The sequence below is a fragment of the Phocoena phocoena genome, chromosome 9, assembly GCF_963924675.1.
Source record: "Phocoena phocoena chromosome 9, mPhoPho1.1, whole genome shotgun sequence".
NCBI lineage: Eukaryota > Metazoa > Chordata > Mammalia > Artiodactyla > Phocoenidae > Phocoena > Phocoena phocoena.
Genome location: NC_089227.1, coordinates 19,863,827 through 19,880,024, shown reverse-complemented (window position 1 = coordinate 19,880,024; position 16,198 = coordinate 19,863,827). Strand labels below are relative to the sequence as shown.

At 37.5% G+C, this 16,198-nt stretch overlaps 1 protein-coding gene across 1 annotated transcript; it reads left to right on the top strand.

Annotated features, from left to right (window-relative positions):
* Positions 1-544: 544 nt before the first annotated feature.
* Positions 545-16,120, top strand: PMPCB (peptidase, mitochondrial processing subunit beta). The gene is made up of 13 exons (XM_065883750.1): positions 545-660; positions 1,711-1,851; positions 2,573-2,659; positions 3,025-3,154; positions 8,412-8,610; positions 8,983-9,062; positions 11,600-11,712; positions 12,577-12,720; positions 14,238-14,398; positions 15,330-15,415; positions 15,499-15,587; positions 15,750-15,825; positions 15,915-16,120. The coding sequence occupies exons 1-13, from the start codon at positions 547-549 to the stop codon at positions 15,977-15,979; spliced, it is 1,485 nt and encodes a 494-aa protein (XP_065739822.1). The 5' UTR covers positions 545-546; the 3' UTR covers positions 15,980-16,120.
* The last annotated feature ends 78 nt before the right edge of the window (positions 16,121-16,198 follow it).

Here is a 16,198-nt window from a genome sequence, read left to right as displayed (position 1 = left end):
CAATTTCACAGAGATTTACCATGTCAAACTCAGCCAAGAGGACAGTACCAGAACGTCTATAAAGTGTCCATCTTTCAGCAATTAGTGGTTTCACCAAGAGCAATTTCTATGGAATGGAATGAGCCAGACTGTAAAGTGTTGAAAAGCGAGTAGGGGTCAACACTGATACTTTCTTCCCTCCCCTCACGGCGCCTCTCTCTCCCACTAGAGGCTTCCTCTAAGGACAATGAGTTATGGATCATATTCCCCTTTTTCCAATCAATTTCGGCCACCAATAGGATAATATGTTGTACCAGGTTACCTTTCATTCTTCTACTTTTGTGCCTTGCACGTCATAGGCGATTGAAGTAACTGCTGATACAGGGGCTTCTACAGACTCCTTAATTCGCGTTATTAGACTGCTCGCACCACGTCCAGGTCCATTCCTTCCACGACTGCTTAGAGGAGTGTCATCCCCATCATGGCCACTTGGTGGGGCCCGCCCTCTCGTCTGGGACCTCAGGTCACGATCCCGGAAGCACATCCTTCGCACAGACCCGAGGGAAGATGATGGCGGCGGCGGCCCGAGCGGTGGTGTTACGAGCGGTGGTGTTACCCGCGGTGCGGCGGAGGCTCTGCGGTTTCACCGAGAGGCTCCTGACCGGAGGTGCTGCCGGGCGGGTGAGCTTCCCTCCACTTGTTTGGGTGCCGCCGGGACCAGGCTAGGCCGGGCCTCTCCCGCAGAACTCCGCGCGGCGAGCCTGAGTCTCGGGCGCCCGGCCGGGCCGCGGGCGTCGGATCCACACACCACCCCAACGGCGGGTGGGGCCTTCCCAGTCGGGACCCGTGGGGCATCAGGCGGCCGGGGACGCCTACCTCCCGCCGGCGCTGGTCTGGCTTTGGTACCTCGCAGCGCGTGACCCGCCAGTGACGTGTGGCATGACCCTGGTTTACCGACCCCCTGCCCTAGTCACTCGGGAGTCATTATAAAGAGTGCGTGTTGATCACTAAAATCGCAGTGGTTGCCATTGGGGGAAATTAAAAAGTGAGGACCCCACCCCGCCCGCCCCGAGTTCTCTTTTTTCTTAAAACTGAGCGTCTTCATCATCAACTCTGCTTCCTGCGAACCAAGGGGTAGCTAAAGGAAAAGTTTGTCTGTATATGTATATTTCTCGTACAAGACTAGCTTTGTCTAGAGGAAAAGAAAAGCTGGGTCGGGCGAATAGTCCATAGCCAACAAGTTAGTCAGCCAGAGTGTATCTTGAGCACCTGCCCTTCTTCCTGCCTTCTCTTTTTCTGGCTTTTTAAAAACTGCTTTTCTTAAACGGTGGAAACCTTAAGGATTTCTACGTTGTGTATAGGTATTTTTATATTTTTCGCTCCCTTTCTTGGCTTCCCCCATTCACCCACCCCCGCTTCTGCCCTCTATGGTGAATATTAAACATTTCTAGGAGAAGTATTGAAATAAAAGTAGTTTCTTTCAGGATAATTATCATAACCGTTTATTTGCCGTAAGGAAAGGGCATATGTAGACTTGTTGCTGGCTTTAGGAAAGTGGTTGGTTGAGGAATGTTCTCAACATAGGACAGCCAAGGGGTGGGTCTCAGTGGAATAAAAGTTAAGGAGGAAAGAGTACTTTATAGAGTCTCTTTAGGATAGATTTGGTTTTCTAATCAACATTTCATATTAGAATAGTGATATGTTTTGCTTCTTCCCTCCACCCCCAACCAGTCACTATATTTTGGAGGAAACAGATTGAGAAGTACACAGGCTGCTACACAAGTTGTTCTGAATGTCCCTGAAACGCACGTAACCTGTTTGGAGAATGGACTCAGAGTGGCCTCTGAAGACTCTGGGCTCTCAACATGCACAGTAAGTGATTTAGTTTGACCCCTCATTAGGCGAGAGAGCAAACTGTTGATTTTAATTTAAGCTTTTCAGTTGGTTGGCAGGTGGTTGAAAGTAGCAGCAATTATTTTACCAACAAGTGACTGTCACTTGTGAATCTCTTCCTGTGATACTTCCATACCACACGAGTGTCTACATCTGGTTCTTGTAGCCTGTTGTGTCATGTAGTGTTGATAATAATGAGAGAGATATATTTGCTGGACTACTCTGTGCCAAATGTTTTTACATATATTGTCTTATTTGATCTTTAAAATAGTTCTTTGTAGCAGGGATCATCATATCCATTTTACAGTTGAAAAACAAGATCAGAGAAGTTAAATGGTTTTGTCCAAGGTCACACAGCTAATACATGACAGAACCAGGATTTGAACCTAGATTTTCTGACAGTCTCTGATGTTCTTTACACTATACTTGTTAATTGACTGTAGTAACACATTGGGCTAAGAATCTAGGTCCTCAGTAAAGCTGGCAAGTAGGTATTTGTGGCGCCCAGCAGTAGCCTGATGACCAAAAATTTTAAATCTCAGTTCATAGGACCTTACTGTCAGTCCACTCAAGAAGACTTTAATGTTAAGGCTGGAAAGCATTTGTCAGAAAAAGGAAGAAGACTGCCCCCTACCCCTACCCCGTCCCCTCAAAAGAAAGAAGATGTTGTCTTATTTAATTCTTACTTGATTGCATTAAGGTTGGGCTCTGGATTGATGCTGGAAGTAGATATGAAAATGAGAAGAATAATGGAACAGCTCACTTTCTGGAGCATATGGCTTTCAAGGCAAGTTGTAAGACTTTTTTTTTTTAATGCATTTTCTTTAAGAGGCAGTAAACACAAAATCTCATTCTCAGGTAAGGAGAACTATAATAGTATAGCATGTTTTACTTTTATTTTTAAAATCTTTTTTTCAGGATAATTACCTGAAATAATTACTGATAATTGCTCTGTAGAGCAAAACAAGGATTTTCTCTTGGGATGTAAGGGTCATTTGAACGTACGCCACTATTTCTGAAGCCTGATGTACTTTAGAAACCAAATTTGGTCCTTACATAGGCTTATGTCCTCATATTCATTGTCTGAAGTGTTTAGAACAGATGAGGGATAAAGGAAGAGGTCATAATTTTTTTTTCCCTCTTTTATTTCAGGGCACCAAAAAGAGATCCCAGTTAGATCTGGAACTTGAGATTGAAAACATGGGTGCTCATCTCAATGCCTATACCTCCAGGGAGCAGACTGTATATTATGCCAAAGCATTCTCTAAAGATTTGCCAAGAGGTATTGTTATTATTTATACTGCAGATATGTAATTTCCACAGGAATTCAGAAATGATTTAGTGCTGTTTACATTATGTTTGTTGAGAAAGAAAATGAAAAAAATGAACCAAACTTTGGGTGAGGGGCCACCTGTTTTTATTTTTTCCTCCAAATATGAGAAACGATAAAAATATTTGTAGGCTGCAGGACTTGTGCAAACCAGGCCCTAACACTTGATTCAAATATTACTTCCTCCAGAGCCATACCTGTGTAGTGAACTATTTTTAATTGTTTTATTATTTGTTTACTTTTACTGCCTACTTTTTGTTTTGTTTTTTCTCTATCCTGTTATCTGAATATTTTATTTCTACAAGTCAGAACAGATTTTCTATCTACTGACTGCTGGGCTTTGTTTTTGAACAAAACTTCCTTGCTTCTTTATTGCATTTGCACATTCTGGTTCCTCATCCTGGAGTGCACTTCTTTTTTACTGTCCTTTCCATTAATTTTTTTCAAAATTCAATTTATTTAAACTAAAAAAAAAAAAAAAAAACAAAAACCCAATACAGATCACTGATCCCCCACCCCCTGCCCCAACAATGATCAGTCTGTTCTCTGTATCTATGAGCTTGGGTGTTTTTTTGTTTTCGACTTTGTTTTCCCCACATGTAAGAGAGATCATATGATATTTGTTATTTCTCTGTCTGACTTTTTTGCTTAGCATAATGCCATTGAAGTTCATCCATGCCATTGCAAGTGGCAAGATTTCATTCTTTTTTAGGGCTGAGTAATAATACTCCTCTTTGTATGTGAGTGTGTATTTGTTTATCACAACTTCTTTACCCATTCACTCATTGATGAACACCTAGGTTGTTTCCATATCTTGGCTGTTGTACATAACGCAATGAACACGGAGGTAGGTCTTTTCAAGTTAGTGTTTTTGTTTTCTTTGGATAAATGTGCAGAGGTGGAATTGCTGGATTGTATGGTAGTTCTATTTTTAATTTTTTAAGGAAATTCCATGTTGTTTTCTATCATGGCTGCACCAGTTTACATTCCCACCAACAGTGTAAAAGGGTTTCCTCTTCTCCACATCCTTGCTAACCCTTGTCTCTAGTCTTTTTGATAGTAGCCATTCTGACAGTTATGGGGTGATATCTCATTGTCATTTTGATTTGCACTTTCCTGATGATTAATGATGTTGAGAATCTTTTCATGTACCTGTTGGCCATCTGTGTGTCTTTGGAAAAATGTTTATTTAGATCTTCTGCCCATCTTTTAATCTGATTGTTTGTTTTCTTCCTGTTGGTTTCTATGGGTTCTTCATATATTTTGTATATTCACCCCTTATCAGATATATGATTTGCAAATATCGTCTTCCATTCAGGAGGTTGCATTTTCATTTTGTTGATGTGCAGAAGCTTTTTAGTTTGATGTAGTTCTACTTGTTCATTTTTGCTTTTGATGTCAGGTTCAAAAAATCATCACCAAGACTTATGTCAAGGAGCTTACTACTTCCTCAGTTTTCTTCTAGCAGTTTTATGGTTTCAGGCCTTCTGTTCAAGCCTTTAATTAATTTTGAGTTAATTTTTGTGTATAATAGGTGTCCAATTTCATTCTTTTCCATGTGGCCGATTTTCCCACACCATTTATTGAAGAGACTATCCTTTCTTTGTTGTATATTTTTGGATCTCTGTTGTAAATTAATTGATCATATATGCTTGGGTTTATTCTGGGCTCTCTGTTGTGTTCCACTGATTCAGTACCTGGTTTTATGTACCATACTGATTTGATTACTGTTCTTTGTAATGTTTGAAATCAGGGAGCATGATGCTTTCAGCTTTGTTCTTCTTTCTCAAGATTGCTTTGGCTATTTGGGGTCTTTTGTGGTTCCATACAAATTTTAGGATTGTTAATTATATTTCTGTGAAAAATGCCATTGAATTTTTAAATTTTTTTATTTTTTTATTTTTATTTTTTTTGCGGTACGCGGGCCTCTCACTGTTGTGGCCTCTCCTGTTGCGGAGCACAGGCTCCGGACGCGCAGGCTCAGCGGCCATGGCTCATGGGCCTAGCCACTCCGTGGCATGTGGGATCTTCCCGGACCGGGGCACAAACCCGTGTCCCCTGCATCAGCAGGCGGACTCAACCACTGTGCCACCAGGGAAGCCCGCCATTGGAATTTTGATAGGGATTGCATTGAGTCTGTATATTGCTTTTGGTAGCTTGGACATTTTAACAACATTAATTCTTCTAATCCATGAGCATGGACTATTTTTCCATTTCCTTGTGTTGTCTTCAGTTTCTTTCATTAACGTCTTGTAGTTTTCCTCGATTAAATTTATTCCTAAGTATTTTATTCCTTTTGATGCAATTGTAAATGGGATTACTTCTTATTTTCTCTTGCTGATAGTTCATTATTAGTGTATAGGAACACAACAGATTTTTGCTTGTTGACTTTGTATCCTACAGCGTCACTGAATTCGTTTATTAGTCCTAACAGTTTATTTGATGGAGTCTTTAGTGTTTTTTATATGTAATATCATGTCATCTGCAAATAGTGATAGTTTTACTTCTTCCTTTCCAATTTGGATGCCTTTGATTTCTTTTTCTTGCCTAATTGCTCTGACTAGGAGCAATTATTTTATTCCTTTTTTGTTACAAAAACTCTGAAGCAGAATAAGCAAGTGTTCACTTAAAAGATTATTGATGATTGTTTTCATAGCAATAAAATAAAATAGATTTTATTTTTATTTTGTAGAAGTAAAATAATTATTCTGACAGCATAACTATTTTTTGTAGTTACCATGTTGTAGAATGTTTTGGATATCTTAAGGGAAAGTTACTACACAAAACATTTTCCCAATGGGAGAATTAATGAAAAAATGTAGCAGTTTTAGTGCTAATTGGTGAGACTATTAATCTTTAAGGTCCTTGTATAGTTGTAGTTAATTTCATTACTTTGAAATTTTGGATTCCTAATAGGCTTTCATTAATAATGTTTGAATGCCACTTTACACAAGTACCTTTGTATATGTGTAATTTGTGTATATATCACTCATTTGATCAGCACAGTAATCAGATAAGTGTCTCCACTGTGCAGTTGTGGAAATTGAGGCGCAGCCCAGACTGTGACTTTCCCCGGATCCCATAACTTAGTGGCTTACTGTGGACTCAGATGCCTGTCTTCTCACTCAGATTCACTGTGTCAGGTTGCTTTGTCAAAACAACAAAACAAAACACCTACCACCTGCAAATAAATAAAGTAAAATTTTCATAACATGGTAGCCTAACTTGTGCATTAAAACCAATGAAAATGAAAACAGTGGAGGGTGTGTTGGTTTGAATTGCAAAAAACATTGGTTAGATTCTTAATGATTTCCGTAGAAATAGTTTTTGCCCCAGGACTAGTTAGGCACTAAGAACAAAGGGCTAGGCCAGGCTACTTTAAAGGACTGTTGATTCTAGCCTGTTTCTCTCCTTTATTTACACAGAGAACAGCAAAGAAAGCAAAAAAGAGGACTAGAGAAAGGAAGAGAGAATTTAGAAGACCTTTTTTTTTCTTTCTGGCTTCTGGCTGGGAAGGACAGAGTCCCTGTTAGTGGGAGTGGAAATGGAAAAGAGAGGCGCTCTTTGAGGAATCCAAAGTGGAAGTGCTCTCTGAAGCAGATCCCACTTTGGGAATTTGCTTGAGGCTTTTATACTCTCAGTTGGGTGAAACCTGGTGTGTGAGGTAATAATTAGATGCTTAGATAAGTGGTCTTCAAACTTTTATGATCATCCATTCTTATCAGTAAGAGACTTGAACATATATCCTCAATATAGGTATATGTATAAATTAAATACATGTACTGCTGTACTAATATATACAGTATTACATATACATTAGAAAGAGAGAAGATTCTGAGTAAAACATAAATATTGGGAAATATGAATCCCCACTTCAGAAGGTACCAATCTAGACTACTACTTCCACATAAAGGGGGGGTCTTCACACAGGATCCCTTGTCCTCCCATCTGTCTTTGGGCTCTTCCTTACCCACCTGGGCCTTTATTTCTCTTGTCTGGACAGATAGGTTTTTTTTGTTTGTTTTTGTTTTTAAATTTTATTGGAGCATAGTTGATTTACAGCATTGTGTTAGAGAGATGGTTTTACAGATAATTTTTTCTTTTTGCCCAGGACCTAGGTCCCAGCCTATTCTAGCAGTCTGTTTTGTCATGTTGGGTAGTCTGTAGAGGTAATTAATTACAGGAGGTCCTTGGTATTTGAACATTATTGCTTCTGAGACAAGTCACCTTAAAGTGAACTTAAAACAAGGAACAGAAATTTACAGCAGAGTAACAAAATGAAACTAAAGTTTATAAATTTGTTTTATATTGACTAAAATTTAGATTGTGATTGCAACTATATACTAATTCTTCAAGGATAGTTTAGATTTTCCTTTTTTGGAGAAGTATGTACTTTTTCTGATAAAATTGCTTAATAGCATGATAAATCCTTTAGTTCACTTGTGGCTTTTTGCAAATTAGGGTCATTTTTGTATAAATACTTGAGGGTTTTATCAGTTTTTCCAAGGGTCACTTTTAATACTTTGATAGTCATGTTCTCTCTTTTAGGGTACCTATCCTTTTTTTCAAATGTTAACAGCTACAGCTCTGTTGGATCATCATTTATCAGTGACTTTACTAATTAATGGTCAGAATCTAACCAGCATTGACCAGAATCTAACCAACATTGACCAATAACTGGATTTAAGTGGGGAAAGATATTTGAGAGGGCACTAATTCTGTAAGTGGTTCACTGGGGATATATATTAGATTACGATGGTTCTTGGCTTCTTAATATAGTAGCCTCGTTGCTGTGGGATCTTGGGTAGTAACTATTTGGGTGATGTCGGTCTCTGTGTGTACCTGTGTGCTCTGAGTAGATAGATAATTTTCTCCTTACCATTGTCACAGAGAACAATATACAGTTATATGCAGATTTCCATGACCGTTCTGAAGTGGTTGTAGGCAGTCATTTTACAAGTGTTGTGGGGACTTCTGGCAAATTTAGTCTTCTTCAAGTTCATCTGTACCACAGGGGATTGCATTTCTCATTTTAATGTAGTCCTTCTAGGTATATCAAATTATAGAAACATTTATTTCTTCTCAGTTTAATCATTTAGTCAGTATTGAGTGATGGTCACTATCATTGTTTCTGATGCTAATTTAATAGATTTTAAACAGTGAAAATTTAAGGTTTTAGTGTTTCTTCTTGTGTTTTATTTTCAATAAGCTGTAGAAATTCTTGCTGATATAATACAAAACAGCACATTGGGAGAAGCAGAGATTGAACGTGAACGTGGAGTAATCCTCAGAGAGATGCAGGAAGTTGAAACCAATTTACAAGAAGTTGTTTTTGATTATCTTCATGCCACAGCTTATCAAAATACTGCACTTGGACGGACAATTTTGGGACCAACTGAAAATATCAAGTAGGTATAATTCTCAGCTTTTTTTTTTTTGAGAAAAAATTTGAATTGTGAAAATTAACATTCACATTCAAAAAGTATGTTTCAAAAAGTAATTTTTTACCCCCAATAATCTGAATGAAATTGTACTTAAGCTACACTTTAGCCCCACCTAACTCCCAGGTGTCTGGATTTGTAGCTACTTCTGGAATAAACAAGTGATGGTATTAAATCTTTTTTTTTTGATATATACTTTGATACTTGTTGCATATATCCTATTTCTGACTGCATTTAACTTAGAATACCTTTAAGGTCCAATTTAATTTCAGGTATATTATGTGAGGATCTGTGCTTTTAAATTTCCTTTTAATATTGCTTTTCTTACTCCACTTACAGGTCTATAAATCGTAAGGACTTAGTGGATTATATAACCACACATTATAAGGGGCCAAGAATAGTACTTGCTGCTGCTGGAGGTTAGTTTAAGTTTCTGTGACTGTTTTAAACACAGAGTGATGTACTTATCAGTTTGATCCTATTGGCAGATGTCTTTAGAGTTTTTATTTAGAGAGCAGATTGTTAAATGTGCTGGGTAAGGGCAGTATGGAGCCCTGGAACCAGACTTTTCCTCTGTCTTCTCTTTAGTAGAGTTTTTCTTTTTTTTTTCTTTTAATTTTTATTTATTTTTGGCTGTGTTGGGTCATCGTTGCTGCACCTGGGCTTCCTCTCGTTGCGGCGAGTGGGGGCCACTCTTTGTTGCAGTGTACGGGTTTCTCATTGCGGTGGCTTCTCTTGTTGCGGAGCATGGGCTCTAGGCACGCGGGCTCAGTAGTTGTGGCTCGTGGGCTCCAGAGCGCCGGCTCAGTAGTTGTGGCGCACGGGCTTAGTTGCTCTTCAGCATATGGGATCTTCCCGGACCAGGGCGCAAACCCGTGTCCCCTGCGTAGGCAGGCGGATTCTTAACCACTGGCCACCAGGGAAGCCCAATAGAGTTTTTCAGTGGGAAAATTTAGTGACCCTCCAATATATAAGTGTGCACACATAATGGAATTTCCTTGTAAGAAAAGGGCAAATGAGTGAACTGGGAGATAATGAGACTTGGAAGATGGTGTTCTATGGTTTGGGACTCTCGAGATTTTAAATTACTTCTTGAGAACCAGCTTCATCCTTGGTCAGGCGTGGAATGAGCATGTTACGTTTTTTATTCATTCTTTGATTTGTTCGTTCTTTCAGTAAGATCTGCTAGTTACTGAAAAGGGGAAGTATATAGGGGATTAGGAGGATATTTAATGGGAATCTGAACATGCAAGTGGCATCAGGACAAGGCTTCCTTGTGAGAACGTTTGAAGCCAGTGAATGAAAGAAAATTCACATTAGATTTTGCTAGATTTCCTGGTAGTCTGAATTTACGCAAATTGTACATTTTACTGGTTTCCAGTTTTGTGTTTTCTTTCTTTTTAGGACATGGAATGTTCTTTTGTGTAAATTTTTCTCTCTTTAGAAATGACAATAAATTAAAATTCTAGTTGCCCTGGATAGACTTTAGGCTCATTACTTGGGAATAATGGAGAAGATGAAAATGAGGGTTAAATATCTTAAAACATGTTGCCTTTGTGTGGCAGATAAGTGTGCTCTGAAGTTATTTTGAGTTAGTAACATTGTTTCTAAAATGGCTGGGGTTCAACAATTGAAACTGCCTTGGAAAGGGAAACACTATTGGTTGGATGGGGCCTCAGCAGCTAAGCTGTCAGGGATGTCTCTGCCATTGTTGGTGGCATATGGATGCAGTGGGTTTTATCATAGTTCATTGGTTCATTTTGACATCATCAGAGTTGGGGTATCTTACAATTAATTAATGGCCTATCCTAGATTAATTAGCATTTTGTCTTATTGGTACATAAATGATGATATTTCTTATCAACAGTGGCATCTTAACTTCAGCGTAATAGGCCAGAGCTAGCTTGATTAAAAAAAATAAAATTTATCGGCTCCCCTGCCTTTTGGATAGAGGTAAGCTGGGGCAGGTGCTGAATATCTGGAACATCCAACCAGGAGGGCTATAGGTGAAGGTAGTAAACCAGTGGAGGTGGTTGTTAAGTGCTGAGAACTGGGTGCATGTTCATGGTTCTGCACTCTCTGCTTGTCATCCTTATATCACCAGGGTCTTCCTATTGTTTTGTCACCCTCTGGATTGCTATCTAAGGCGGCTCTCCTACATAGTGATTGTGAAAATGTGTGTAATCATTCACTGTCTTATTTTATACCAGAGATTTGTTTGGAAAATATGGGTGTAAGTTGTGCTTTTATGTTTTAATAGAATGTTTCATTAAAAAAAAAAAATCTTGCGGTGATATTTTTTAAGGCACTTACCCATGTTTAAATTTGTCTTGTAAGTTTAGGAATCTTTCACTGACTGAATCTGTTTGGATCCCAAGTTTGGAAAATAAGGGATATAGAATCTAAGTAACTCTTAAGTTTTGGATGGCAAGTAGTGAGTGTTTGAATAGCTATGAATTTATTCAGAAATTTGTATGAGGTTATTTTGTTCCTGTATTTTGATAGCAGAGCGCAGAGAATGAAGCGTATCTTGTATCCAGCTTTCTTTAAATGACAGTTATTCTTTTCTACTTTAAAAAATTTATTGAAAGGTGACTTTTCCTTGCTAGTTTGCACTCTAAGAGTTTTAATTATTTAATATAACATGATTCTGTATGGAAAATGGTATTTTCAAGCTATCTTATTATCCTTATCTGTGAATCCATTGGTATGTTATGAAAACTGTGATGGTTCTTCAGAATGAGAAAGCTGTGCAGCCCCAAGCCTTATAACCAGGGAAAGAGTGTGCTCTGTGAGCTTACTCTTAAAAAGGCTTTTAGTCAGAGCAAGTAGTCCATGTGTAACCTGTATCACATTATACCACCTTGAGCTTATTGTAAACAGAAGTATTGGCAGTTCGTTGTGTGCTTTACATTGCACTGCTGCTGGATATATAACATATTTTCCTTCAATTTAGGGGTTTCCCATGATGAACTGCTTGAGTTAGCAAAGTTTCATTTTGGTGACTCTTTGTCCACACACAAAGGAGAAATACCAGCTCTGCCTCCCTGCAAATTCACAGGAAGTGAGGTAGGGCAAGCCTCCTAAGCTGGTGTTTAACCCTTTGGGTTTCTTGTGTTGTATTTATGAATGTGTGTAGCAAATGTGCCTGTTTCTAACAGTAAAATGGAAGAAGCCAAAGGAGTCCAGCTGAGGATGGACTCAGTTGTTTATATTCTTTCCTGTTCCATATATTTAACCCACCTATTTTTCTTTCCTAAGGAAGTAAGGTTTTAAGGAAAATATAATTTGGGCTTTTTGTGCTTTTTCTTTGATACTATGCCCATTTTCCTATTGTAGGGCATAAAAGTTAATCTTTTATTTTAAAAACACCCCAAATTTTGACTTTTAATCAGGTTTATTCTTGGCTAAGTTCTGCCCACAGTACATTTCTGGGGGGTAGCTGTTAAAGCCAGAACTTGTAGAGAACCTGCTACATGTCAGCTGTATCTTTAAGCCTCATTAGAAGCTTAGTTTGCCACATTAGGGATGATGCTCATATAGTTGTATCCGGAAAGAAGCCTGATGCTGGCAATTGCATAAGACTGTAGCATTGGCAGTACAAAAATAAGCCTGTTACGTCAAGATTAGCTTAATTTAGAGAGTCAGAAAAATTCAGACTGACAAAAGATTATTTCTACCAGTGAAATAATGCATCGCTTTTTGACCAGGTAATTATCTGGTGGCTGTGTCTCGATTATTTCAAGTGGAGATCTTTTGGTGAAATTCTTCTAGACTATACAGTGTAATGAGGCCTAATTGTTTAAAAAACAAAGGAGTGTCATGGTGAGCATTCTAACTTTGCAGTTAATGGAGCTGGTGAGTTTGTTTCTTGTTAAGCATGTTATATAGTGGTAATCTTAACTAGAGCTTTGTATCCCTTATCCTAACTAGATTCGAGTGAGGGATGACAAGATGCCTTTGGCACATCTTGCAATAGCTGTTGAAGCTGTTGGTTGGGCACATCCAGATACAATCTGTCTCATGGTTGCAAACACACTGATTGGCAACTGGGATCGCTCTTTTGGAGGAGGAATGGTAAGTGATTTTAAAAGTAAATTTCCATAATAAATGAGAAGATGAAACTTCGTAGTATGAATTTTGACTTAAAATATAAACTGATCCTGGATTGCATCCTGGGCCAGAAAAAAAACAATTTTTTTCTTTTGCCATATTGGCAAATTTTGAATAAGGATGGAAGGATTTGTTAATAGTAATATATCTGTTACTATCCTAATTTTAATAATTGTACTGAGGTAAATTTCCTTGTTTTTCAGAAGTGCACATTAAAAAGTATTCAGGGGTAAAAAGGATATCTGCACTGTACTCTCAAACAGTTGAAAAATATGTTACAGAGAATATGATAAAGCAAAAACGATGGTAAATAACAGGTGTTAAGGAATTGGATAAAGGAAATTCTTTGTACTGTTTATGTTACTAGTCTGTAGTCTGAAATTACTTCAAAATACAAAGTGTATATATTTATACTCAAAGATTTTGAGAAAATACATTTCATATAAGTACCTTAGGCTTCACATGCAATATAAATTCAATTTTTTAAGCAAACAGCCCAAAGCTCTACAAATTGGGTTGATAATAGCTAATTTTTATTTTAAATTTTTGTTGTTGTTGGCAAAGCATATTGGCATGGGTTATTCAATTTTTTGGTTGATATGGTTATAAATGATTATTAAACAAAGCTGGAACACAGAATTAGAAGTCATAACCATATCTCACATCAATCACTGCTAGAAGTGGAATACTGGGCTGGATTGACCAAGGGACCCTGTAAACATACCTGAACTACAACCTGTGAGGTCAGTCCATTTTTAATTTTAATTTTGGCCTGATTGGATTTTTCCCTTTTTTTAATTTTAGTTTTTATTTTATATTGGAGTATAGTTGATTTACAATGTTGTGTTAGTTTCATATGTACAGCTAAGTGATTCAGTTATATATACACATATATATCCATTCTTTTTCAAATTCTTTTCCCATTTAGGTTATTACAGAATATTGAGTAGAGTTCCCTGTTCTATACAGTAGGTTCCTTGTTGGTTATTTTATACACAGTAGTGTGTATATGTTAATCCCAAACTCCTAATTTATCCCTCCCCCAACCACGTTTCCCCTTTGGTAACCATGAGTTTGTTTTCAAAGTCTGTGAGTCTGTTTCTGTTTTGTAAATAAGTTCATTTGTGTCTTTTTTCTTTTTTTAGATTCCACATGTAAGTGATATCACTGACTTCACTTAGTATGATAATCTCTAGGTCCATCAATATGTATTATTTTAGAAGTGGGTGCAGCTACTAAATTAATTACAAGGATTCACTGCTTTAACATTATGAATTTCTCTGGGGATGATGCATTGGGCTGGTGAGATTACTAGAATTCTTAGTTTCAGTGAATTTTAGCTTTATTATTGAGATACTGCTGGATAAAACTGAGAAACTCAGCCTTTTAAGGCAGTCACGATTTTCACATCTCATTTTTCTTTCTGGTAATTTGGACACGTATACCTACAGTTCTCTTGGACAGTTTTTTTTCCCTTACAGAATTTATCTAGCAAGCTGGCCCAGGTCACCTGTCATGGCAACCTCTGCCATAGCTTCCAGTCTTTCAACACTTCCTACACAGATACAGGATTATGGGGAATCTATATGGTTTGTGAACCAGCCACTGTTGCAGACATGCTACATGTTGTTCAGAAAGAATGGTGAGAAAAAATTTAAATCATGCTTAGAATTCCCACTTTAGACTAGTTTCTTTTTACACTGTTGATGCTGATTAATTTTTTATGGTGATGTTATTAGCATTTTATTAAGAGAACAAGACTTAAGTAGTAGCAGTTACTGCTGTGTTTTTAAAGATCACAGATGTTTCTTCTAAGTTTCATGTGAAGCTGATTTATACTATAGAAAATTCTTAATCATTAAGAAGCAGATTACTTCAGAAAGAATATCTTAAAAGTTAAAAATGTTTAAATGCCAACTAGAATTCTAGGAAATATTTCTAAAAGTTATCTGGCTTGGAAAGGCTGTGTTATGAAAATGAACCTGAAGTTGCCACTGCTAAAAGAAAAATGTAGTGTTTTAGTCAAAACTAGTACCTTGAGACAGGCAGAAGGGCCCAAAGCTTCTTGGAAAACTTTTATTTAGCTCTCGTCCCTTTCCTCCACCATTCTTAAATGGCTTACATCTCTCTAAGTCTAGTTGGAGTGTAATCATTAATTATTAGGTTTAAGTTAGACTCAACTGGATTCTTTTGAGAAACCAATGACCCACTGACCTATCTATCCCCTAACAAGTCAGATCCTATCAGATGGGGATTCATGAATTTTCAAAATGACTGTAGCATTTCTCAAAATGCGGTCAGCCTATTTTTATATTGTATTGAATCTCTGCTAACCATATCATTTTTGAGAAATTAACATTACCAGGAAAATAATCAGTAATATTTTAACTTTTGCTTAACTGTTGGGATCATTAGTAATTTCAACTTTTTACTAAATTGAAATCATAATCACTTGTACATTGTGGTGTAATACATAGAATATAGCATCCTTTCTTTCTTTTAGGTCGTTAACTCATGAAATGCATAACATTTTCAAACTACTTTGACATTTGATTTTTCCAAATGGTTTTTAGGATGCGACTCTGTACAAGTGTCACTGAAAGTGAAGTTGCACGAGCCAAGAATCTTCTGAAAACAAACATGTTGCTGCAACTTGATGGTAAAAGAATTAAAGACATAAGTCCTATTTTCACATGGTTGACTTACGTTCCAGTACTTAGTTTTCCCTTTTCTTTAAAACAGGTTCCACTCCCATCTGTGAAGACATTGGTAGGCAGATGTTATGCTATAATCGAAGAATTCCCATCCCTGAGCTTGAAGCAAGAATTGATGTAAGTAGTCCTTAGATACTATTGGGTCTTGTGTAAAATGATGCTTGTTACAACACCTGGAGATACACATCATAAATCTTGCTTTAGCTCTAAAATGTCCCAGGTATAGAATGTCTTCACTACTACAAAAAGCTCTGAATGCTTGTGTCTTCAATTTTTCAGGCTGTAAATGCTGAGATAATTCGAGAAGTGTGTACCAAATATATTTATGATAAGAGTCCAGCTGTTGCTGCTGTTGGTAAGCCTGGCTCCTTTTCTCCTATGCAGAAAGTTGGCTAAGGACTTTCCTTCTCTTTAGTTGTAACTGTCCTTTCTTTTAATCCTTAGGTCCCATTGAGCAGCTACCAGATTTTAACCAGATTTGCAGTAACATGTGCTGGCTTCATGATTAAAATGCTCCTAATAAACATATTTTGAACATATATATTTATAAAACCGAGACCTGCAAGTCCTAAAGAAAAAAAATGAACATCTATACTGGTAAATATGAATGAAATACTATCTCAGACTTTGAAAGAATAAGACCACCACAATGAATGGTAGATCTCTGAGCTCTGAGAAATTATACTGGAACAACACACTTTAAGTATAGTTTTAAGAATAAAATTTTG

Coding starts and splice junctions, on each gene's coding strand:
- PMPCB (XM_065883750.1), top strand. CDS start 547: ATGATGGCGGCGGCGGCCCGAGCGGTGGTGTTACGAGCGGTGGTGTTA. Junction 8,611..8,982: donor GGACCAACTGAAAATATCAA/GTAGGTATAATT, acceptor CTCCACTTACAG/GTCTATAAATCGTAAGGACT. Junction 9,063..11,599: donor AGTACTTGCTGCTGCTGGAG/GTTAGTTTAAGT, acceptor CCTTCAATTTAG/GGGTTTCCCATGATGAACTG.